The sequence below is a fragment of the Mixophyes fleayi genome, chromosome 1 (assembly GCF_038048845.1).
Source record: "Mixophyes fleayi isolate aMixFle1 chromosome 1, aMixFle1.hap1, whole genome shotgun sequence".
In the NCBI taxonomy this organism is placed as follows: domain Eukaryota; kingdom Metazoa; phylum Chordata; class Amphibia; order Anura; family Limnodynastidae; genus Mixophyes; species Mixophyes fleayi.
The window spans coordinates 215,532,506-215,557,451 of record NC_134402.1 but is presented as its reverse complement, the minus strand read 5'-3'; the positions used below and the strand labels follow the sequence as shown (position 1 = coordinate 215,557,451).

At 40.1% G+C, this 24,946-nt stretch overlaps 1 protein-coding gene across 5 annotated transcripts in view; it reads left to right on the top strand.

The window, feature by feature from the left end:
• LOC142149753 (hematopoietic SH2 domain-containing protein homolog) overlaps positions 1–24,946 on the top strand; it is a 44,251-nt gene that overhangs the window by 7,605 nt on the left and 11,700 nt on the right. For 2 of the 5 annotated variants that reach the window (XM_075205057.1, XM_075205088.1), the window contains 4 exons: positions 12,488–12,624; positions 16,201–16,290; positions 17,961–18,126; positions 19,962–20,231. In XM_075205057.1, coding sequence (XP_075061158.1) covers positions 12,521–12,624; positions 16,201–16,290; positions 17,961–18,126; positions 19,962–20,231 — 630 coding nt within the window. In that variant the 5' untranslated portion in view covers positions 12,488–12,520. Of the gene's footprint in view, positions 1–7,232; positions 7,289–8,430; positions 8,674–12,487; positions 12,625–16,200; positions 16,291–17,960; positions 18,127–19,961; positions 20,232–24,946 lie in introns of those variants that run through there. The other 3 variants (XM_075205073.1, XM_075205080.1, XM_075205066.1) reach the window with 3 other exon arrangements.

The window sequence follows — 24,946 nt, the reverse complement described above, 5'->3', positions numbered from 1 at the left end:
AGGATGTCACTGTGATGTAATAGTCCATTTCCATCTGGTTTGTACCGCTGAATATTGTTGTATCTGGATTCTCCCTTGGCCAGATTCTGCATAGTACAAATAACTTCATGTGTAAAATCATCCCATTCTGGTTCATCCTGAAAATTACAGGCACGTGCCTCCTCTTTCAACATTAGGAACACATCCAACAGGTTCTCCAATTTCTCCTGTAGACTGGCTCCTTCCCACATAATAATCTTTGGGCACTCCTCATCCCAATAATCCAAAATGTGCTGCATTGTGGTGGGGGGTGCAACACATCCATATCCCCATCCTGCAGACACTCCCACTGTCCTTCATCCCAGTACACCTTTCTCCTGGGTGTACTAGACTGCTTCATCCCTTCCTTTGGGAACTTTTTCGACACTGGGCTGTGATCTGCTCTCTTGTTCCTAGAGCTCACACCCATTTTACTTCCAGGGATCACCTCACTGTGATTTCCTCTCTTTGAGACACGGTTCCATCTTCCGCTCTCCTCTGGCGGGGTGCGCTTCCCCTTATCAAATCGGCACTTAGGCGGCATCTTCCCTCGCCTAAAGCCCACAACGCTTTTCGTGACATTCTCTACCTTAAAGTCTTTAGGAGTAAGTTCAGGATAATGTGGTAACTGGTTTCTAGTGCTAACTGCTTTGCAGAGCCCTGGAATGTATCACGATACAGTTCCCCTGCAGCTCTACCCAGAGAGAACCTGGGACTGAGTGACCCCACTGCTTGCCACCAAAAATGTGAAGATACCGGGTATATCTGGCCCAGTGCTACCCAGTACCTTCTAGGATTCGTATGGTCACTCAGGCAAAATGCAGTTATAAAAATACAACAGTATATTTATTGTCATACAAACAACACTAGAATATTATATTCACACAGTAAATAAATGCCAGGCAGATTTACCACATCATCTGTCCCTTACCCCAATAGCTTCAGGAATTATAGTCACCTGCTGTCCAGACTTCATGACCCATGGATCCCTCTCAGCTGCATATATAGACTCGAGTTAGAAAACGACAATTCAAAACTCCATCTTGCACCTTCCTGAATGAAATCCAAGCATGAACACCCTTCCCCCCTGGAGTTGTTCCTTATATATCACAGGTCTAATTTCCCCAGTCTTTCCCCTCCCTGGGCAAACCCCTGTGTCTATTCTACTTAACCATTGGTCAGTGCTGGACTAGGGGAGTTGGACAGGGGAGTGAAGATGAGCTGTACTTCCAGAGAACCTCCCCTGTTAGATAGCCTCTCTCTGGACTAGCCTGGTGAGAACAATGGACACTATTTAGTTTTTCTACTCCAGCACTTGGCAACCTGATCCCTACCCACAATCCCCCTGGCTTCGGCTTAAGGACAATGAATAGCAACCTTACTTCAAGTTATCAATATACAATAAACAATATACATATGTACACTGAACTACAATGTCCCCTTAGCCACATGTTATTGGACAATGCAGTTGTAGTCTGGTGAGCTGGGGAACAAACAGCATGGGCTATAAAAAGTACTATAATCCACATTATGTGAGAAATGAGACATGCTCACAGGGTTATCAAACTCATTTCGTCACATATACCTCACCTACTTTTTTAGCCCTTGTTCCCCAGTGGCTCCCTTGCTCCAAGTAAACCTTTCTCCCCCAAGTCCAAAATCTCTGGCCTGCTGTGGGTTCTCCTGGGTCTGATGGCAAGGTAGACAGCAGTACACAGTTCCTCAATCTCCCACCAGGGTCCCATGGCTGCAGGCATATCTTCCCACCCAGCTGGAGTAGGGGTTTATGCTGCCCTGTGTCATAAGATGAGACAACAAAAAAAACTGGGCCACTCCTGTGCACACATCCATGGTAGGAGAGTTGTAGTCCAACATCCCTTGTGTGCCTTATCCACCCTTAATTGCCCAACTGCAAATAGTCCCTTGGCCTGTCCTCTGTTACTGGAGACCATGCTCCCCTCCCCCACATATTCGAGTGAAAACTGCCAAGTGGCAGGCAAACTTTCTGGCTCCTTGTCCGTTTGTTTCTGGCAAAGATCCAATCCCCACTCCCCCAAACACTCAAGGGACAACTGCCCAGTGGCAGGCAAGCGTGGGGGCTCCATTAATTCTTTACTTATGGGGAATCCTCTGTCCCCCTCCCAAACCACATGTGGGTGCCCCTGTAAGTATGTTGGTGTGTATCTGCCCTCCCCTGCTACCACATCCAACTGTTACACTACTGCCCTCGCCTCTGGCGCATCGGGGTAGTGTGAATCCTCATTGGACACAGACTTGTCCTCCTGGTAGCAAAACAAAGTGGATGGTCCAGTGCAGGCCTCTGGTATTGGGTCTTGGATTCCCAGATTTGGAACTGGAGTGCGATGGTTGAATGCTTGTGGGGCTGGTGAATCTTGCTGTTCTGGAGCCCTCTCAGATACCCACTCTGTCAACATCTCCTCATCTGCCAATTTTGGTAGCTCTTTTCCATCCAAGTCACCAAATGGGAGGATTTCTCCTAATCCTTTTTGAGTAGTCAGAGGTACAACATCCTCACCAAGCAGTTCTTCTCCAGTCTCCCCCAAGATAGTATCTTGGGCAACTGTGTATAATCCACTGGGATGGACCTCCCCCTGATTAACAGACTGAGCAGCCATTTTTTTAGAGTGTGACAAAAGATATTGCAATTGGCATTTTTCAGTATTCACTCGATAACACTGATCCTGCCACATTTCAGTGTCCCTAAGTCCTTGTCGCCATACCTCATCCTCTGCTTCTTCAAAACTCTGTTGCAGACATTGCATTTGTTCCCAGAGAGGTATGTGGGGACCCAAAGTGAGCATCCATTTCCTATAGACACTGAAGGCATTGATGGGATTCTCCTGATCTTTTAAAAGTCGTTTGAGGAAATCCCTGTGCGTGCAGTACAGGTAAGGTACACTCCGGATCTGGCATTCCACTATCAGCTCCTCCATACTCATTGTCTCTAGTGGATCTGTAGAATCTGCTAATGGGACAGATTCTATTAGTACATTTGCAGGGGATTCATCAGGATGTCACTGTGATGTAATAGTCCATTTCCATCTGGTTTGTACCGCTGAATATTGTTGTATCTGGATTCTCCCTTGGCCAGATTCTGCATAGTACAAATAACTTCATGTGTAAAATCATCCCATTCTGGTTCATCCTGAAAATTACAGGCACGTGCCTCCTCTTTCAACATTAGGAACACATCCAACAGGTTCTCAGGGCCGGTGCTAGGGTCCTTGGCGCCCTAGGCACACTTTCACATCTGCGCCCTCCCCCCCAGGCACACTTTCACAATCTGCGCCCCCCCAGGCACACTTTCACAATCCACCCCCCCAGGCACACTTTCATAATCCGCGCCCCCCCCTCCCCACGTCTTTCCTTACCTTTACTTGCTGCCATAAAGCTGCTCCTCTCTGCTCCTCCCCTCTCCTCGGGCCGTGATGATGATGTCACGCCCGACAGTCAGTGAGTGCAGGGGAGGAGACGGAGCAGAGAGGCTGCGGTGGTGATCCATAGCCACTTTCCCCTCCCCGTGGATTTATCGGAAGCTGTGCGGTGACCGTGAAAGGTATGGTCAGCGGTCGCCGCACAGTTTTTAAGTAATTTTAATTCTGTGGCGCCCTCCAGAGCCCGGCGCCCTAGGCAACTGCCTAACCTTGCCTAATGGGAGCACCGGGCCTGCAGGTTCTCCAATTTCTCCTGTAGACTGGCTCCTTCCCACATAATAATCTTTGGGCACTCCTCATCCCAATAATCCAAAATGTGCTGCATTGTGGTGGGGGGTGCAACACATCCATATCCCCATCCTGCAGACACTCCCACTGTCCTTCATCCCAGTACACCTTTCTCCTGGGTGTACTAGACTGCTTCATCCCTTCCTTTGGGAACTTTTTCGACACTGGGCTGTGATCTGCTCTCTTGTTCCTAGAGCTCACACCCATTTTACTTCCAGGGATCACCTCACTGTGATTTCCTCTCTTTGAGACACGGTTCCATCTTCCGCTCTCCTCTGGCGGGGTGCGCTTCCCCTTATCAAATCGGCACTTAGGCGGCATCTTCCCTCGCCTAAAGCCCACAACGCTTTTCGTGACATTCTCTACCTTAAAGTCTTTAGGAGTAAGTTCAGGATAATGTGGTAACTGGTTTCTAGTGCTAACTGCTTTGCAGAGCCCTGGAATGTATCACGATACAGTTCCCCTGCAGCTCTACCCAGAGAGAACCTGGGACTGAGTGACCCCACTGCTTGCCACCAAAAATGTGAAGATACCGGGTATATCTGGCCCAGTGCTACCCAGTACCTTCTAGGATTCGTATGGTCACTCAGGCAAAATGCAGTTATAAAAATACAACAGTATATTTATTGTCATACAAACAACACTAGAATATTATATTCACACAGTAAATAAATGCCAGGCAGATTTACCACATCATCTGTCCCTTACCCCAATAGCTTCAGGAATTATAGTCACCTGCTGTCCAGACTTCATGACCCATGGATCCCTCTCAGCTGCATATATAGACTCGAGTTAGAAAACGACAATTCAAAACTCCATCTTGCACCTTCCTGAATGAAATCCAAGCATGAACACCCTTCCCCCCTGGAGTTGTTCCTTATATATCACAGGTCTAATTTACACAGTCTTTCCCCTCCCTGGGCAAACCCCTGTGTCTATTCTACTTAACCATTGGTCAGTGCTGGACTAGGGGAGTTGGACAGGGGAGTGAAGATGAGCTGTCCTTCCAGAGAACCTCCCCTGTTAGATAGCCTCTCTCTGGACTAGCCTGGTGAGAACAATGGACACTATTTAGTTTTTCTACTCCAGCACTTGGCAACCTGATCCCTACCCACAATCCCCCTGGCTTCGGCTTAAGGACAATGAATAGCAACCTTACTTCAAGTTATCAATATACAATAAACAATATACATATGTACACTGAACTACAATGTCCCCTTAGCCACATGTTATTGGACAATGCAGTTGTAGTCTGGTGAGCTGGGGAACAAACAGCATGGGCTATAAAAAGTACTATAATCCACATTATGTGAGAAATGAGACATGCTCACAGGGTTATCAAACTCATTTCGTCACAGATCTCCTTTGATATGCTTCAAGAACGGAAAAGAAACACCCTTATACCATCTCTCAATTCAAACACCTTTAGTTTTGGATAAGCTCTTCAAACACTCTCACTCATATAAAGCAACATTGATTATATAACTAGCAAGCCTTTCATTTTCAGGGTCTCAGACAAGCTGTTATCCTTAGAAAAATTACGATTTTACCCTTCTGATGGCTGTCCTAATAATAAGGCAATATGAACAATAAAACCAACATTTCATTAAGAAAATCAAGATAAGTAATGTAAAGCTTTTAGTCATTTAAAATAATACAGCTTTCTTATCAGTACATCACTTATGTTGATCTAGAGTGGCTGTCATAAATACAAGTTGTGCATATATACAGCAAGCAGGTGACATATATCAGAAATATCACTTAATCATGATATTTCACAACTTCCTAGTTCCATGACATGCTTTTAATAGCTGGTATGTACTAACCACTATCACATACTGACAAAAATCATAGGTGTATAATGCCCCAGGCTTGAAGGAATGCTGGGTCATTCCACTTCAAATCAACACAATTTTAGTAAAAATTCTACCTTACATTCTCTAATTTCAATAAAATGTTTAATTAAAGCTCCTGTAACAGATGATCCCATCATGCTTCCAATATAAAACTTTGGGGATTTATTAACAACAGTATGAACAATTTTTGAGATGTTTTTCAAAAATGTAAAAATATGGCTTTTTGAGAAATTAAAATTTTGAAAATGTAACATTTTTCATTTTTATTGAAACATAATGCTGTATTAAATATGTTATGTAAGCCCATAAAAAGAGGTTTAAAATGAGACCTTGCCCAACTCTCTAGCTCAATTAAGTGAGCTACAAATACAATTAAAAAAAACATTAAAAGCAAGTTTTTTCTTAAAACATTGCAGCTTTAAAGGCATCTGACTTCAAAACCAGTATACTTATCAGCCTAAGATTTTCATTATAATCTGAGATGGTCAGTTTGAAACCCTATGTTGATTTAATGTGAAATGACCCTGCAACCAAATTTGAAAAGCATGGTCACTGCGATTGCTGACCTTTTATCCAGGCTGTCCCATGTATTAAAAATGTACCCTATAACTCCACATATTTAGCAATATATAATATTTAAAAGGATTAACGCTTTTTATCCTTTTATGCTTATGAGTTCTGGAAAACAAAACATGTACATGCTGTATTTAAACATATATTGGTGGATTTCAATACATAAAATAGTATACAGTACAGGTTGTTATAAAAAGTCACGAACCACAAAGCCACACATTACTATGGAAAATTCATATTCATTTTAATGAGAGGTAGCTACAAGATAAACATACAAATATTGAAACAACTGAAGAGGTATATTCCAAAATATCTAAGACTACATAAGAGTATATAAATACATTTGTAGATTAGCTTGTGGAAATGTTGAGTAACATATAGTAAGTTAAAATAACAAGCCAAATGACATACAAATAACATTTAATGAGATGAGCGGTTATGATATCAAAGCCTTTTATTATCTTGCTAAATGTTCCCATCTCACCACATACCCTTACCAATCCTTGTTCACAAATGTTCCAAAAATACGGAATGACTCGCCCTCATTCACCTGAGCTCACATGAACCTACACGTGCAGCAATTCCTTGAACACAAGAAGATAAAAAATAGCTCTGGGACAGATAAAGGTGATCACACAACAGTAACCATAATAGAACACGAGATGGACACTTGTAATGATTGAAAACTACAAAGGATGCTGCTGATAGAATATATATATATATATATATATATATATATATATATACAGGGCCGCCGAGAGGGGGGGGGAGCGGGTACTAATTACCCGGGCCCGGCATGTCAGGGGGCCCGGCCCGGGCCCTTGCGCTGCTGATTTTTTTAAATTTTTTTTTTTTTTGGCGGGGGGGGGGGGGGGGGTGGGGGGGGGCTCGGTCGTTGGTGGGGGGAGCAGGCTAGTTTAAAAAAAAAAAAAAACATACTCACCTGATCGCGGAGCCGGCATCCCTCCTCTCTGCTGCTCTGTGCTCTATTCAGACTGTCTGAATGCTGGGTGTGATGTCATCATGTCATGCCCAGCATTCAGTCAGTCTGGAGCAATGGAGCACAGAGCAGCAGAGAAGACCAAGAGAGGAGAAAAGGTAAGTGAAGGGAGGAAAACGAGGGGGGCACAGAGGGGTTAAAAAACGGGGGGGGGGGCAGCATGACAGAGGGGTTAAAAAATGAGGGGGAGCACAAGGGTTAAAAAACGGGGGGGCAGCATGACAAAGGGGTTAATAAATGAGGGGGCACAAAGGGGTTAAAAAACGGGGGGGCAGCATGACAGAGGGGTTAAAAAATAAGGGGGGGCACAGAGGGGTTAAAAAACGGGAAAGCAGCATGTCAAAGGGGTTAAAAACGGGGAAGCAGCATGTCAGAGGGGTTAAAAACGGGAAAGCAGCATGTCAGAGGGGTTAAAAAATGAGTGGGGGCACAGAGGAGTTAAAAAATGGGAAAGCAGCATGTCAGAGGGGTTAAAAATTGAGGGGGGAGCACAGAGGGGTTAAAAAACGGGAAAGCAGCATGTCAGAGGGGTTAAAAAATGAGGGGGAGCACAGAGGGGTTAAAAAATGGGAAAGCAGCATGTCAGAGGGGTTAAAAAATGAGTGGGGGCACAGAGGGGTTAAAAAATGGGAAAGCAGCATGTCAGAGGGGTTAAAAATTGAGGGGGGAGCACAGAGGGGTTAAAAAACGGGAAAGCAGCATGTCAGAGGGGTTAAAAAATGAGGGGGAGCACAGAGGGGTTAAAAAATGGGAAAGCAGCATGTCAGAGGGGTTAAAAAATGAGTGGGGGCACAGAGGGGTTAAAAAATGGGAAAGCAGCATGTCAGAGGGGTTAAAAATTGAGGGGGGAGCACAGAGGGGTTAAAAAACGGGAAAGCAGCATGTCAGAGGGGTTAAAAAATGAGAGGGGCACAGATGGGTTAAAAAATGGGAAAGCAGCATGTCAGAGGGGTTAAAAATTGAGGGGGAAGCACAGAGGGGTTAAAAAATGGGAAAGCAGCATGACAGAGGGGGTGAAAAAATGAGAGGGGCACAGATGGGTTAAAAAACGGGGCAGTATGGCACAGTGGGGTTAATAAACAGGGGTCAGCATGGCACAGTGGGGTTAAAAAATGGTGGGCAGCATGACACAGTGGGGTTACAAAGGGGGGGGGGAGGCATGGCACAGTGGGATTGAAAAAGGGGGGGAGCAGCATAGTATAGTCTGATGAAGGGGAGCCAGATGAAGGGGGCAAAAACAGCATGGAGGGCACAGTGTGATCATAAGGCATGGCGATGATGAAGGGGCACATTATTGTAATATTGGAGCTGGAGGAAGGCCTAATTATTAATCGTGGGTGCTATTGATTTAACGCTGGGGCTGGCTGTAATTTTCTAAATGTAGCCATTTTTTTTTCAAAATAGGTCCTTCAACATTTCTGGATCCGGACAAGCCACAACTAAAGAAAGCAGCAGCCACAGGTGGAGAAAGTGAGAAGAACAGGTAGGAGAGAGCAGCACAGTGTGTGAAATGTTGTGATTCTAGTAGGGACAATACCAATTTTTGGTGAATGTTGTGTCCAATGTAAGGTGTAGGCCAAGACTGAACTGTTTGTGTACACACTGCATTGTTTGTATACTACCCTGTGGTGGTAGATGTCCTGAAAGTCAGGAGTGCTTAAACATATGTGACGCTCCGGCGAATTGAGAGCCTAGTGGTTTTTATGTTAGCCACGCCCCAATGGCACGTTTGCCACGCCCCCAAATGCATGACCGCACCTCCCAAAATTTTTGCACTGCCGTTTGGCTAGCCACGCCCCTGAATATATGACCATATACCTAATCTTTTTTGCGCCGCCGTAAGGCGGCGCAAAAAAATTTTGGGGCTTACTTCACTATGAGGGGGGCCCCATGAATTTGTTGTACCCGGGCCCTGAATTCTTCTTGGCAGCCCTGTATATATATATATATATATATATATATATATATATATATAAAAACCGAGTAAGCTTTGAAGTATACTGCATGTGCTCCCTCCACAGTGGGTGCATGGGACATAGTATATCTCCAGCACATTTTACAATTTTACACCACTGGAGTGAACACAATGTTTATGTATGTTTATGTCAGAAAGGTACTTTCTTAATTAAGTGTGTTTTGTGAGTGCAGCTTGTAAGTGTCATAAATTTAGGGTCTGATTCATTAAGGAACGTAAATCCTGAAAAATACCATATTTTGCATTAAATTGCACTGTGCATGCTCTATGCCAATGAACACGAGTGCATTCAAGTCACCTTCGAACGCAAACAACACTTCCGATTGCCTACAATTTCAAAGGCGGAACGAGGGAGAGAAGGGGCCTATGCACATAGTGAATGTACACTAAGGGCGTGCCAAGGTTGAATGCATGCAGCAGCGTCTGATTCAAGCTTTGGGCATCTCTAAGGTCTGGTGTACTATAAGTGCCGAGTGATAGTGATCATGGTCGAGTATGCATGCCAGAATGTATTTTTGCTATTAAGAACAACAGTAGAAATGCATTTTATGTAGAGTAGGCATTAAGAACATCCTGATATATGTATTTCTTGTAACAAAAAGTAAAAATAAACACTTTTTTTCATATATTTTTATTAATGATTATATTATTAACAGGTGTTAATGTATTTAATAATTTTTCTTCTGTCTGTACTTTCTTATGGGACTTTATATTGCACATATGTATTGTGCGTATCCTGCAGTGTGTTGTGTCTGCCTGCATATGGCAAATGACATATAAGCAGAGCGTACTTATACCCAGTTTCAACTAGAAATGTTTCTTGAGATCTTCTTGTGCTTGAATAGGGATGTAACTGTATGCTATTTCCGTCCAATTTAAAAAAACGCAAATTGTGTTTATTTTGCTTTCCTTGATGAATCAGGCCCTTAGTGTCTAGTATAGATTTGTTCAGGTGGCTGTTAAAACAAACCTTTTCAATACTCTTCCAGAAGCTACAGTCTCATGTACCATCTTTCTGTACATGAATATAATGCCTGCTGAAACTTTCTCAAATCTCTTTTTGTGCACTATATGTCAGTGTCAAAAGGAGATAAGGCTCATGCACATAACATTCATTGTGCTCCATTAAGCATCGGATGTATTGTTGGAATTCCAATTCCTGTTCAAATGCTCCTGATCTTTGAACTCATACCTTGATATGTCCATGAAACTCCTCTGTCATGTGTAATAGGATGCACAGGTCAATTAGTCTGGCGTAGTAAAGATAAGTAAGAGTATCTCCGTTTCCCTTGATATTGTCTCTACTTTGAGCATTGTTGGTTGTAAAAATAGACTATTCCTGGAAATAATAGACATTTACCTATTGCCTAGTCAGTGGATTTGACAAAGATGACATCTCATGGCTCTTATCACGAACAGACTCGCTACATTTGTGATGTGTTACAGCAAGAGGTTAAACAGGATTTCAGCACTCAACCTCACCCTCCCCTTTCACACAGGTTACAGATCTAGCTTAAACGCTCTCTAAAACAGGTTTCTCTCATTCATACACATATAATTGCTCTGCCCTGTATTTCTATATTAGGGAAATACAACCTTAAGTCTCTGTTACACAAATGTACATGCTGGCACTCTCTATGCTCTTTGTTAGCTAAACAAGTTACCACTTCATACTAGCATTGAACGAGTTAACATGGCCAAGTAATCAAAGGATTAACACATATAAGCAATCAAAGGGTTAACACAGCATACCCTAGCATTCAAGAGGTTAAACCCAGCCAAACATTCTTCTTTTCTTAGATGGATTTGTTAGCGTAACAAGGACAAACTTATTAAGCTTTAGATATAATATAAAAAGGTACAAATCATTGCATGTAATAAAAAGAGTATAATAAATGACAAACAAAATAAAAGCAACTAGAGAAGCCCGGTGGTAGCCGCCTTAAATGAAATGTAATTACTAAATTATTTTACTAACAGAATAACTTTTTACTACACTTCATTACATGTAGAAATTGTAACAACGAAGTATAATGAATAAATAACTATATTATCAATCACTTTATTAAAGGAAGTAAAAAATTTCTTTATACTCTACAATACATGTATAACTTCTTCCATCGAAGTTACATTGCTAGGTTTTGTCCCCGCAAAATGCGCTGATATATGTGGCTGCACATACCTGTCACAGTTTGTAGACCACCCAGCAGCTCTCATGTTCCAGATCAACTGGTAGAGCTGCAAATAACTGTCACAGTTTCCTTACCACCCAGTAGGTCACATGTTCCAGGTCACCTGGCAGAGCTGAAAATATATGTCACAGTTTCCAGGCATTTATATACATTCATATTTTTTTATTGCACCTCCACCATGATAATTCATATTTTATTTTAACTCTATCACCACAACACTCTAAACTACTTATATAAGCATTGATTTGTGGAAGAAATGCTCAAGATGAACTGATAATGGTGTGTAAAATTCAACAATAACATGTGTTAGAATTAGTAGAAAAGACTGGCCTGTCATGGAATTATTTGCCATATGTAATCGATGTCAGTAGACAGAGTGAATAGGTTCTCTGTGCAGAATGACTTACAGTCTTTTATTTTACTTGGTTTGTCCAAGCAATTGAAAGTAGTCTATTAGAAACTCATCGTAATTTGGCACAAATTATATTTTTTTGTGATTTGAAATATACATAGTCTATGTACAAATGAAAATAGCAGGCAATGGTTCATTTTAGCATCTAAAAACTAACCAGCAGCACTATCTAGCCGCTTCTGATTGGCTTTCTTTTCGTATTGACCACTCCAGCTGATAGTACTTCATTCATTAGTGTTGTGGTGCAGCTATAAAATTCAATTACATAGTTTGTCTCATTTATGTCTTTGTAAACAAGTAAAGTCGTATATGAAAATCTGATGTGTCATTGACACCCCTCCCCCAGGATTAATCTGTGAATATAAAACTTAAAGGCCCTTTTACAGAAATTCAGTAACAATGAAGAAATTACTCCAAAATTCTGTTTATTATATTACGTTTTATGAAAATTATGTATGGTGTAAAAATCTACTTTTTTCCTGATAGGGTAAAATAGTTGCTTAATTACAGCGCCTTAATATAGCCCATCATCCAGCTATAAAGCAGCTTAGTTCAACCTAATCCATTTTCCATATCATGTAAAAAGATTATATGCGATGGAATTTTTTCATTTTGTTATTTTGTACATTCTTTTAGGCTAAAGTGCTACTGGTAGGAGCTTAGAGTTGCTCTATTTTGGAAAAAAATGCATTATATGAATATTGTTCTGTATTTCTAGTTGGTGGTGCGATCCTAAGTGTTTCAAGAAGAAATGGAAGAAAACAAACCATCGGTAAAATGGTTCGTTGAAACACAATCACAATGGTTTTTACAAAATGGAATCCCTGAATGGTTTCATGGTGTCATCACAAGAAAGTAAGAATCTCAAATACATTTTGCGATTGCATTGGTCACATAATATAGGTACAAAGTAGTGAAATATTAAATGTGGTCTTGGAACTAATCAACATTGAAACAAATATGTATATTGAAAGCGGAGAGGTGTATGAAATTTTTTCCCTAATTAAAAGGGGTGGATCAAAACATAAAACTATTTTTAAAATGCATTTTTAAAAATGATGTTCCAAGTAGGTGAGAAATTGCAAACATAGGAGCATAAATCATTGTCATTGTCTCCCACTTTTAAAATCACCAACACCAACCATTCTGAAGGCTATGGGCTGCCAGTATAGGGATTTGCAAAGTGGTGCAGCGAATGTGAAGTGGTAAGAAAGGAAAATCAGTCTTATTTTAACACTTAGTACAGTATAGACAGATTGGTAAGGAAAATGCCATGTAGGAGGAGATTGCAGTAGTTGATGTAGAAGATAGAGAGAACGGATAAAAGTTTGGTTGCATCTTGCGTAACAAAAATGCACATTCGAGCAATATTTTGAAGGTGCAGATGACAGGACTGTGTGAGTGATGACTAGTTCACTAAAAGGAGATGTGTCCACCGAGAACACCAAAGGGCCCAGAAAAGAGCTTTGTGGAACCCAACAGATAATGGGAGTGGAGGTGAAAATGTACTGTGGAGTGGAGGTAGAGATTCTGAAGGAATGGTTGAATAGGTAGAAGGAGAAGAGAACCGTATTACAAAGGCTAATGGAGTGAAGGTGGTACAATAGAAGAGGTTGATCAACATTTTTGAAAGCTACTGAGAGGTCCAGGAGGATGAGTATGGAAAAATAACACTAAGACTTGGCTCTAAGTAGATTGTTGATAACTTTTGTGAGAGCAGTCTCAGTTGAATGTTGGGGAAATACATTTCAATGAAGCCTGATTGCAGAGAATCAAGAAGGGAGTGAGATAGGCAATTGTACACAAGCAGCTCAAGTAGTTTGCAGGCAAAGGTTAGGAAAGAAATAGCGTGGTAGCTGTAGAGAGAGTTTGGGACGAGAGTTGGTTTCTTTAGGATTGGCAAGAGGAGCGCATGTTTAATGAGGAATGGGAATGTGTGAGTGCATAGAGATAGGCTGAAGATGTGATTTAGAGGCAGGCATTCAGTACCTAAGTAATATTTATACAAAATAATAGCAAACTAAGCCCTGTTTCAAAGTAGCCTTAATCTAAACAACTAAAATATTTATGACTGAATGAACACTAAATTACAGTTTAAAATGGTACTGTTTTTTTTGTAAACACAATCTGCAAATAGCCAGTTACCCTTGGCCATCGATCAAAAACCATTCGCACAGGAAACATGTGCAAGCATAATACAGCAGGAAATAGATAAGCAACATACCGTATTTCCCCATGTATAAGACGCACCTTTTTCCCCAAAATTTTGGGTCTAAAAACTGGGTGCGTCTTATACAGGGGTAGTAGCACTTACCCTGTCAGATGATTCCTCTGTCCTTGTCGAGGTCCTTTCAGGACCTTGACAAGATCCTGAAAGGACATCCGGTCATCACGAAGTGGACCTTAAGCGGCTTTCAGGATCAGACGGACAGAAGAAAGACGACTTTACCGGACAGAGGAATCATCTGACAGGGTAAGGCAGAATTGACTATAGCGTTGTCTCTCCTTTGTATATGCTGCACAATTACTCTGAAAAAATTGAGGATAATGCTTATCCTCAATTTTTTCACATGATTTATATAGGTGCGTCTTATACAGTGGAGCGTCATATACATGGGGAAATATGGTACCTTACATTTAGTAAGCAAATATACTGACAGTCTTTAGAAATGTCCACCAAACATCGCCTTGTGTTTCTACTACTCCATTGGTTGCTATGGATTCCTGCAGTTAGTAAATGATAAAGTCATAAACCAGTCCTAATGGGAAGAGATGGTTGTAAATGTAAAATGGTGTAGAAATATGTATGCAAAAAAGAAGGTGACAGTGTTTTATTATACACCCAGTAGTGAACAGAAATGAATGGAGTATTTGTAGACTGCCATTGAGAAACAAAGCTCCTCACTGCTATATTTCCCAGTGGCCATCTGCCAAATTAAAAAAAACAGACATGGTCACAACTAGCCAGACTTGGTACAGCTGCCTGTCCTCATACATCATGATTAATTCACTAACAATTAACATTATCATATGTGTCAACACTCCTTCAAACGTGCGCTGAAAACCCACCTCTTCCTTAAAGCCTACCAACCATCCGCATAACCCCTTCATCTCCTCCACTCGCTCTCTCCCTTGCCTCATCTGGCTCCCCTTGTGCCTGTTCTGTTTTCCCTCCCTTAGGATGTAAGCTCACTTGAGCAGGGCCCTCTTTCCTCCTGTCTCCTCACCTGTTCTTCTGCTCCGTGTTTATTGCTTTAACCTGCCTGGAGTTCCTGAAGTACTGGTATCTCTGTTTATTGTTTTGTACTGTTTCACCCTGTATAGTGTACTGTTTGTATGGTGTACGGCGCTGCGGAAATCTTGTGGCGCCTAACAAATAAAGGATAATAATAATAATAATATGCTGGGGTCACAAGTTTTACCTGAGATTGCAGCATGTGTTTGATAACATATTTCCTTTGCCATCTCTGTTGTGATGAATTAGAAAGACTATTATTAACATTCTTTCCCTCATTAACATTTAAGTGGGAATTTTAGAGAAACGTAATTAGGGAACTATAGTCACATCCATGAGACAGCTTTTGGATCAGGTGCAGTAAGCACAGAAATTGAAAAATGGGTTGCAAAGGAGTTGATACACGTATGCTGTACCTTTACTATTCAGCACTAACTTTTGTTACTAAAATAATTTACATACACACTTCCATGGACATAAATTATATATGTGTTCTTATTAGAAGTGTAAAGCATCCCTAATAGTTTGTAATTGAAATAGACAAATGTCAAATGACTAAAATAAAGAGTTAATTTATCATGCGTTATGATGCATTTTCCTGGATAGCCAATGACATACCAGATGGATTTCTGAGACTTGTGTCCTGCCCTCTTGCGCACTAAATTCACTCATTGGACATGTCTATACCTAATTGTAAAAATGTATTTCTGTAATTTAACTAATGTATGTATGTAAGATATTCACTTGGCATACACTGAAAATAATATTCAGCCTTATCTGATACTCCACGTGTTTACCTTTTTTCTTGGCTGTTACATTAAGTGCAAGCTTGTATTTCTTAAAAAAAAAAAATTACTGAAAAAAGACACCCTAAGAAGAATGATAATGTTTATTTCAATTTATTTTCAAATAATTTGAATATTTTATTAAATGTTGATCTTTTTTTGCATAAGTAACCAAACTATCATTAAACATGTTACATTTGTGGGTATATGAGCATACTTTATTTACTCAGCAAGAACCATATAAAATGACATTTAAAAATGTTAAATATAATTTGTGATATCTCTTCCTTCCCTTCTCATGTCAAGCTACACCCAAGCTTTTCATTCTGCCCCCTGTACATTGATACAGTTTTGTCAATCTAAATATGTATAACAGCTATCTTGTTAAGCATGTTTTTTTTGTAATTATAGGGATGCAGAGGATTTACTAAAGGGTAAGACTCCTGGATGTTTTCTTGTCAGAGTTGGTGAAAGCAGGATTGGGTACAGTTTATCATACAGGTAATGTGGTTTTTATTATCTAGCACTATAACTTACAATATGACGAAGGGTTAAATTACAATAAGTTATAGCAAAATCAACAGTCGAAGTGGAAATTTAGAAGTGGTAGTATGGAAATTTAGATATGGTGGTATGGTAAATATAATAGGAATATAACTGAATGACATTGATAATTTTACACTCAAAGCATTAGGAGAAGTGGCGATATAGCACATCACCACATACCAGCCCACTTCAACCATTGAGCAAAATCATAACCATACATTTATAATGGTGGTTTTGATAGTCTTATATGCACTGCAAAGTTTTTATGTTTGTAATTTCAACATCTTAGAGCAATACTGCACTTTTAAGACCAACCGTTAGCAGGTTATAACTTTATTTTGTAAACTGGAATAAATGTGACTTTGCAGCAAATTATTTTTGTGTAAATGAGCCTATAAAACCTTGGTCTATGCATGACCACATTCTGTTTTTGAAAGTGCCTCCATTCAGACACTTTGCCGGACTATTTGTAGAATTGTAGACTAAGGTATGATCATGCTTATTATCACTCCTGGGGGTATTCTTCTGCGCTTTCTGTAACTCGCTGATATTCAGCGTCTTTGACAGCTAGATTTAAACGGCAATATCTTTAAGGGCAAAACTTGCACTTAATGACATTGCCGTATTAAATTTACCGGCGAGTTGTAGAAAACGCAGCGAAATACATTTACCCCCTGGACTATACCTTTAATAATGTAAATATATATTTTTTTCTCAATAAATGATGAAGCCTCCTTTATGGCATCAATAAGCCATGACATTAAGCAGACATTAGAACTTTCTTTCTTTCTTTTATACATTAGTATTTATGTACCGTAATGCACTTTCCCATACATAGTGCAGTTAAATGATGCAATGGGTGTCCCATTGAAAAAATTGAAGGTTATGGAGCTAAAAGACTCTGTAGCCTCCAGATAATCAGCCGAAAATGTACAAACATGGAATCCCTGCAGTTGCTGTTATCTTAATGCGCTTAATTCAAGTGTTTAACTTACAAATGCTGGATAGATATATAGCTCATAGCACAGGAACCATTTGTGTATTTTTGCAGCTTTGTAAATGAGAGGGAAGAATACATACCTAACTAACTTGTAAAAAAAACAGTGGCAGCATGTAATAAGACGTATGAACTATGGTTGTGATAAAGCAGTATTTCATATATTTTCTGATGGGTCATGTTACCTGTGACACTGTTTAAAAAGGAAAATCAAATAAAAGAAGATAAGGTGTCTACCCTTGGATTAATTGTTATGCCAATTAAATATACTGTACAACCCTGTAAGTAATACAGTTCGATCAATACTCAATAGAGGGTAATTCCAAAAGGTGGGAGCCCTTGAGAAATGTCCTTTTTAAACAGCATGAATAATAGCCCCTATAATCCCTCCACTATAACCCTCTAAATTATTAAAGCTCAGAAATAATGCAGAATATAAACTAGGGCAGAGCTATACAAGTGACTCACTGTGTATTAAGTCTGCGTTTGCTATGTAGATTTTTACATTTAAATAGCAGCATAAAATATATTCTTAATTTTCATTAAAGCCCTAAGGCAAAATGAAAGGTGTGTATTTTGTAAAGACAGTAGCCCAATTATACTGTATGTATTGTTTTTACCTTTATAGAGCTGCAGATCGCTACAGACATTTTATGATCGATGTTTTGAAGGATCAGCAATGCAAACTTTCAGGAGATACAAGAATTTATGGGACACTTGAGGATCTAGTAATGTTTCATAAACAATGTCCCTTGTACCCTTATAATGAATTTTTAACTCATCCTTGTGGTCAGGTATGTTTCAAAGTCAGTCTGTTTATACTGTTTAAAAGACATATCTCCGCAGTCATCAGAGGTTTAATAATAGTTGATTGACACTATTATGTTTGTTACATGTGTTAGATTACAATCATTGTATAGAACATAGCTGCCAACAGTCAGTAAGAAAAAATAATAATGAAATCTTGCTGGTGCTATTAAACTACTCGTAGCATGCATCACACCATTGATCTATGGTTTGAACTATGAACCCCTTATTTCCAAGCCTCTTATATATGTATTTGGTACATTATTCAGTATTCAGACATTGGTACTAATAAACCTGTCAACTTTCCACTTAACTCCCTTGTCCCGGCACCCCCACTCCCCAAGTCGATACCACGCTATTTGTGTCTCCCTCTTTCCTTAAGGATGTAAGCTCTCACAAGCAGGGCCCTCTTTCCTTGTGTTCTCGTTCTAATATTCCATCACCCTCTGTACCTCTTGGCCTGTTTCCCTAGCCCTGTTTTTATAAACTTGGGCCTACTTCTCGCTGGTCACTACCATCACTCTTACTCAATGTCCCACAAATAATTTTATCTACATTCACATGTTACCTGTATATTTATTCATTCAGTATGTCCGGTCTGTGTATTTTGTTCTTCATATATCATGTAATATGTAATGGATCTCTGCTTTTTGCATATGTCCTGTGGCGCCTTATAGACAAAATATAATAATAATACATTTTAGAAGCCCGTTAATATGACTATAAAATTAATTAGGCGATGGTAGTTTTTCATAAAATTGTGAATAAAAAGTATGTTCAAAAATTGACTGCATTGAATTGTAAGGTTTATCAGTATGATACTTCCTACTGCTCACTACACTATTTAGCAGCCATGCAGCCACAATATAGTTTGTGGTAACATTTTAAAATAGGTTGGTATAAAGAGTGAGCTCTTGTACACGCCATAGTCATTTGCTATATTAGTGTTTATTTTCTGTACTCAGGAAAATCAGTACAACTATTGATTACGTAACCATTCAAGTTACGATATAACCTGAATAAACACCATAATGTTTTGCTTTTTTAAAGAAACTATTACTTTACAAGACAACTAAAACTACACCAAAAAGTTACATATTACATACACTGGGTATACTGACATTGTCAATGTATACCCACCAAAATCATTTGCCAATTGAAAATGTCTAAACAGATTGTTAGATCAGTGGAAAGTATTTCAATTTAATTAAGTACTGTGTCTGGCTTCTGAGTACCACTCTTACAAATTGTCTCAAATGGGATGAAGAACATGTGCTCTTTGTATTGGAAGACAATGCTACTTAATAGATGTATTACAAAAATAACACATAAACATTTAAATAACGTAATATTTTATTACATTTAAATAATGTAATACTCCTCTATATGTGTTCTATGGGGCATATTCAATTGTTCCCATTTTCTGCCGCAGAAAAAGTATTCTCGTTATTACGGTAATACTAAACCGGATTTCAGCTCGCAGCTCCCTGAGCCGCGAGCTGAAATCCAGCGTGAAAGGTACCGTAATAACGGTATTTACACGCACTATTACCATAATGACGATAATAGTGCACGCGCCGCGTTACTTTAGGCAGTAACGCCAACAATTGACTATGCCCCTATATATTGTATCTCTATTAATATGCCGCTGGGATATGAAGTTTCTCTGGCCTCTTAAAGCAACACGTTCTTCCATCTTGGTCTCTTTAGGTGGGACAAGAGCACTTGTCCAATTAAAACAAGCAAAGAAGTAAACATATGATTGGAGTGTGGTGATTCACACTCAACTTGACGCAATCTTACATGATGCAATTTGTTACAGAAAACAACATCTGCTACTGATTATGAAGAATTATTTGAACACACAAAGACATTTGCAACGCCATTTCAAAATCCCGTGAATACCTTCCTCAGCACAACAGGGACATCTGGAGTAATATTGAAACCAAGTTGTCCCCCTGTACCACCCAGAAGATTTCAATCTTCAGATGCCATCAATTCCCAAATGACTAACATCTCACACAGTCTGCCTCCAACAGGAAACAGACTCTACCCTTTATTGCCTACACAAATCCAGGTGTCAAACAACACTGTAAGTATATCTGCTTTAGGTAACTATTTAGTATAGTACAATGTGGATGGTTTCAAAATCATCCGCTAAATATCTCCATATTGCTGATTACTGTACATCATCTACTGTCGAATATAAGGGGTGATGATTATAATTGTTAGGACCATTATTATGAGCAGTGAAATCTAAGATGGAGGAAGAGAGAAATAAAGCAGAAAAGCAGAATCATTGCTCTAACCAAGCACATCATTTACTATACGTGCTGGGTACACAGCACAAAATGTTTTGGTTTTGCACCCGTGTGCCTAGATTGTCCACCCTGTGCCCATTAAGGAATTGGGGAAGAGCCAGATGCAGAGCTGGTCCTTTTTCTATTGTAAGTTGTGTATTGTTTGTTTGAATGAAAATTGATGAAGGAAGAGAGGAATTAAATTATGAGAAGCTGTAAGTATTGTTGAAACACAGTGAAGTAAGTTTACGAAGTAATAAAAAAATTCAGGTCTGCAGATCAGCAAATAGTTTTGCACCAATGTGTCTGTTTTTGTGGAAATCCCATAGGTTTGTGTATCAAGATGGCCTGTGCTGGGGGAAAAAAAAAATAGCATTTTCAGATGGTAGGAGCTGGGTGGATAGAGGCATTTCTGTGGGCTAGGTGTTCTCGTGTTCCTTGCTGTGTGACCACATGTAAAAACAATATTTTGTTTTGTGTGACTGCAAAATTTAAATAAGATTCAAGAGGTGTGGAAGGTACATTTAGTTGGACATTCTCATGTTAGATGGAGCGCTACGGAGCATTTTCTACCCAAAAAAACATGGTAGAAATCAAGCCTCAAAATATGCTTTCAATGGGAAACCTTTTGCACCTTCCAGGCATACTTATTATACCAGACCTGGCCAACCTGTGGCTCTCCAGGTGTTGTGAAAGTACAAGCCCCAGCATGCTTTTCCAGTAAATAGCCAGCTGAAAGCTGGCAGGTTATGCTGGGACTTGTAGTTTCACAACACATGAGAAAACCCGGTCATTAAATGACATTAGACTAATAACTCCTGTCTGCCCCAGGGGTGAACGCAGGACTTAGAAGGGGAAGTTTCCCCAGAAAAAAATAAATAAATATTGCGATTGGGAGCTGCTGCGCATGCGCAGCAGCTCCATTTCGGTGAGTCTAAAATCTACAGCAGCCGCGGCGCTGTCAAGCAGCATCCGCGGCAGTGCTGTATTATACTACAATACAGCACTGCCGCGGACGCTTCTTTGACAGCGCTGCGGCTGCTGTACAGTACCGTTGGTTCGCTGGTTCGCGGAGGGGAGAACCAGAAACCCCCCTTGCGTGCGCCACTGTGCCCCATATCATCCTGACACTCCTCTTCATTAAATGGTTTAGCATTGCTTCTCACAGCACTTGGTGCTCATGTCTGTATCAATGACTTAACCAGCAAACACCAGCAATTAGTAAAAATGTTTCATTTCTGTTTTTGTGAAATTATCTGCATAATGGGTTTACTACTCTTTGAGACACACATTGTTTACCAACATTCACACTCAACTCTATTAGCAAAAAAGACAAACACTGTCTACATAAACTCACATACTACGGAATTACTCACGCAGGTGCTTCACTGCACTCACCAATCTCTACTGTTCAGCCCGAGGTCAACTATCCATAAGTAGTCACTCTCCCACTGTGGGGCAGTATGTAGATATGCATCGCCACCCACAGCCCTCACATTCTATTATGAAGCCTGTTGATTGCTAGTTATGCCATCATCTAGTGGTGGTTTTGAAACCATAGGGCACCTCCAAAGTGCACGTCAGAAGGGAAGGACATTTGCATGTATGATGTGTGCACGGCGGACCGTCTAGCTGCATTTATGCAAAACCAAGGCATTTTGAGATGCCTTGGCCTATTGAACGCACTTTTTGAATTTGACCCACTGACTGCATTTTCAGTCACAAACAAATAAAATTCTAATGGATTTTATTCATGTTCAGCCATGATTGCTGGACTCAATGATATTGGTACAATTTGATATATATTGACCAAACTGTCACATATGTGACAAGCTTAACATAAACTTGCTATTTCACCTTAGACATCTGTCCATTTTCTCCCAACATATTTTCTGACCAAATTTACCACTCAACTCCAATAAGGATTTGCAAACTCCTCATGTATTAAATGCTTTTTGCTGGTTTGTAATGGGCCAGAAGAAATTGAAAATACGGCAACATTCAGTGCTGGAGAGGAAGGCATCTGATTGGTTGTGAGCTAGAGAAGGAAATACAAAGCGCAATGATTCACATTCCCTCAGGTACCTTCAACTCTGGCACTGGATGATTTCCCTCTTCCAAATTTTTCCCAGTCAACATCTGTCTAAACCCGTGATCAGTGAGCACTTCTTTATTTGGTATTAAAAAGTAGCTACTAAATGCAGATGCAGGCACCTGTTGTCCAGGTTATTAACACTTATAATGACACATAGTAAGATAGATGCATATACATAAAACATAGGTCAAAAGCAAAGTTACCTACATGCATTTTCAAAATTAATATGCAGGAACAACATTTTTAGTAGAGATGGGCGTGCTCGGTTTCCTTGAAACCAAACCCGCCCGAATTTCCAGAATCCGAGTACCAAGCCGAGTCGGTACTCTCGCGCCTATTCAGATTCCAAAACGAGGCAAAACGTCATTGTGACGTCGTCTGATCTCAGATCTTGCGAGTTTTAGAATGAATAAATAGCCGCCTCCATGGCGATCCAGCGCCATTTGAGAGAGGGACAGAGAAGGGTTAGGTAGCAGTAATTGAGCAGTAATAGAGCAGGAAGAGAGGAGTATAGAGGAGGCATTTTTCCTAATTCACACTACAAAGTGTTTGGGGTGTCATATTCCCCCCTTGGAAAAAAGCTATTTGCTGACTTGTGAAATAGTAAAATATCCTCAAAGTATATATCTGAATTTGCACTACAAAGTGTTTGGGGTGTCATATTCCCCCCTTTGGAAAAAACTATTATCTTGACTGCAGAAATTCTTTTTTTATACAACATCTTTTTATTGAATCCAGATTCAGAGAATACAATCGTAAAGACCAAGGGCAATCACATGAGATGACATTTACCAAAGTACATGGAATTCAAAACCACGTTAGATATTGCCAGTAGTAGAGTTATGTTGTCAAGTATGCAACTATCGAAATTACACAGTCTCGCATTTCCATGGGTAAATGCCCTTGTAAGTTAAACATTAGTATTGCATAAAAGAATTGAGAAAAAAAAGATTATAAAACAGAATGGAAGGGAAAGGAGGAGAGGGAAAGGAGGGGGAGGGAGGGGAAGGGAAGGGACCTAAGAGCAAAGATCCAAAGATGAAAGCTAGATAATATTCAATAGAATAATGGGAGGAGGATTACTTAGATAAGGCAGCATATCTTTCTGACTCTTGAAATTCTAACCAACCAAGCCATATGGAACAATAGTCATTAAACTTATCGGATGAACTAAGAATCAAGTCATCCATATATCTATAGGATTCGATGCGAGTGAGCCATTCCTTCAGGGTTGAAGGAGAGGAGGATCTCCAATGAATGGGGATAACTGCTTTTGCGGCACTATTTAAGTTTTTTAGCAAGGATTTCTTGTATATTGATATTGGAGTCTTTGTCTGGTTTAATAACCAAAAACCTGGATCGTCTGGAACTTCTGCTTTCAAAATTAAATCTGAGTTTGCAATGACACCTTCCCAGAAGGGTCTCAAGGATGGATACTCCCACCAGATATGTAACGGTGTCCCAAAACCCCAGCCACATCTCCAACATAAATTTGAGTTCCCAGGGTACATTTTAGCAAGGACATTAGGACAACGATACCACCTGGAGAGGACCTTATACTGTAACTCAAACACAATTACACTAAGGAAGCTAGCCTTGGTAGCCTGAAAGATATTATTCCAATGTCTCTCTTGTACCCGATTCCCCAGGTCTTTTTCCCAATCTTTCGTAAATTTTGGCATAGAGGAGAAGCGGTTCTCAACCAGGATTGTATAGATCCCGGAAAGGATATACGTAGGGTTTGAAGGGGAGATACACATAGTTTCAAATTATGTCAATTCCCTATTAACACCCAAACGCATCTATTCAGTATTTAAAAAGAGTCTAAGTTGCAAGTAATGCCAAAACTCCGAATTAGGCAGGCTCCATTTGGCCTGTAGATTCTCAAAGGTATGCACACCAAACGGACCCACCAGCTGGCCAGCGCGAACAATTCCTGCCTGGGACCAATTTTTAAACTCTTTTTGCCTGATCCCAGGAGGAAAGGCCTGATTTTCAAACAATGGAGTCAAAGGCGAAAAAAACGAGGAGATATATCTAAATTTACGGAGTTTAGTCCAACACCTCATACTAGGCTTTATTACCAGGTGTTGTAGATTTGGAAGACTCGAAATCCAGGGACAGGTGCTCAAACAGTTTTCGAGAGACCATTCCTCTATTGAGACCCATTGCTTGTCTGCTTTAACTCTTGTCCAATCAAGTATTCTACTGAGCATAACAGCATCGTAATAAGACTCAAAATGAGGGAGTTGGAGCCCGCCAAGTTGTTTCCGCCTAAATAAAATATCATGCTTAAAGCGAGGTTTCCATTTCCCCCACACAAAGTTCTTGATTAAACAGTTCAGATTTGAGAACCATTTGTATGTTATGTGTATCGGCAGGGTCTGCAAAAGGTACAAGACACGTGGTAGA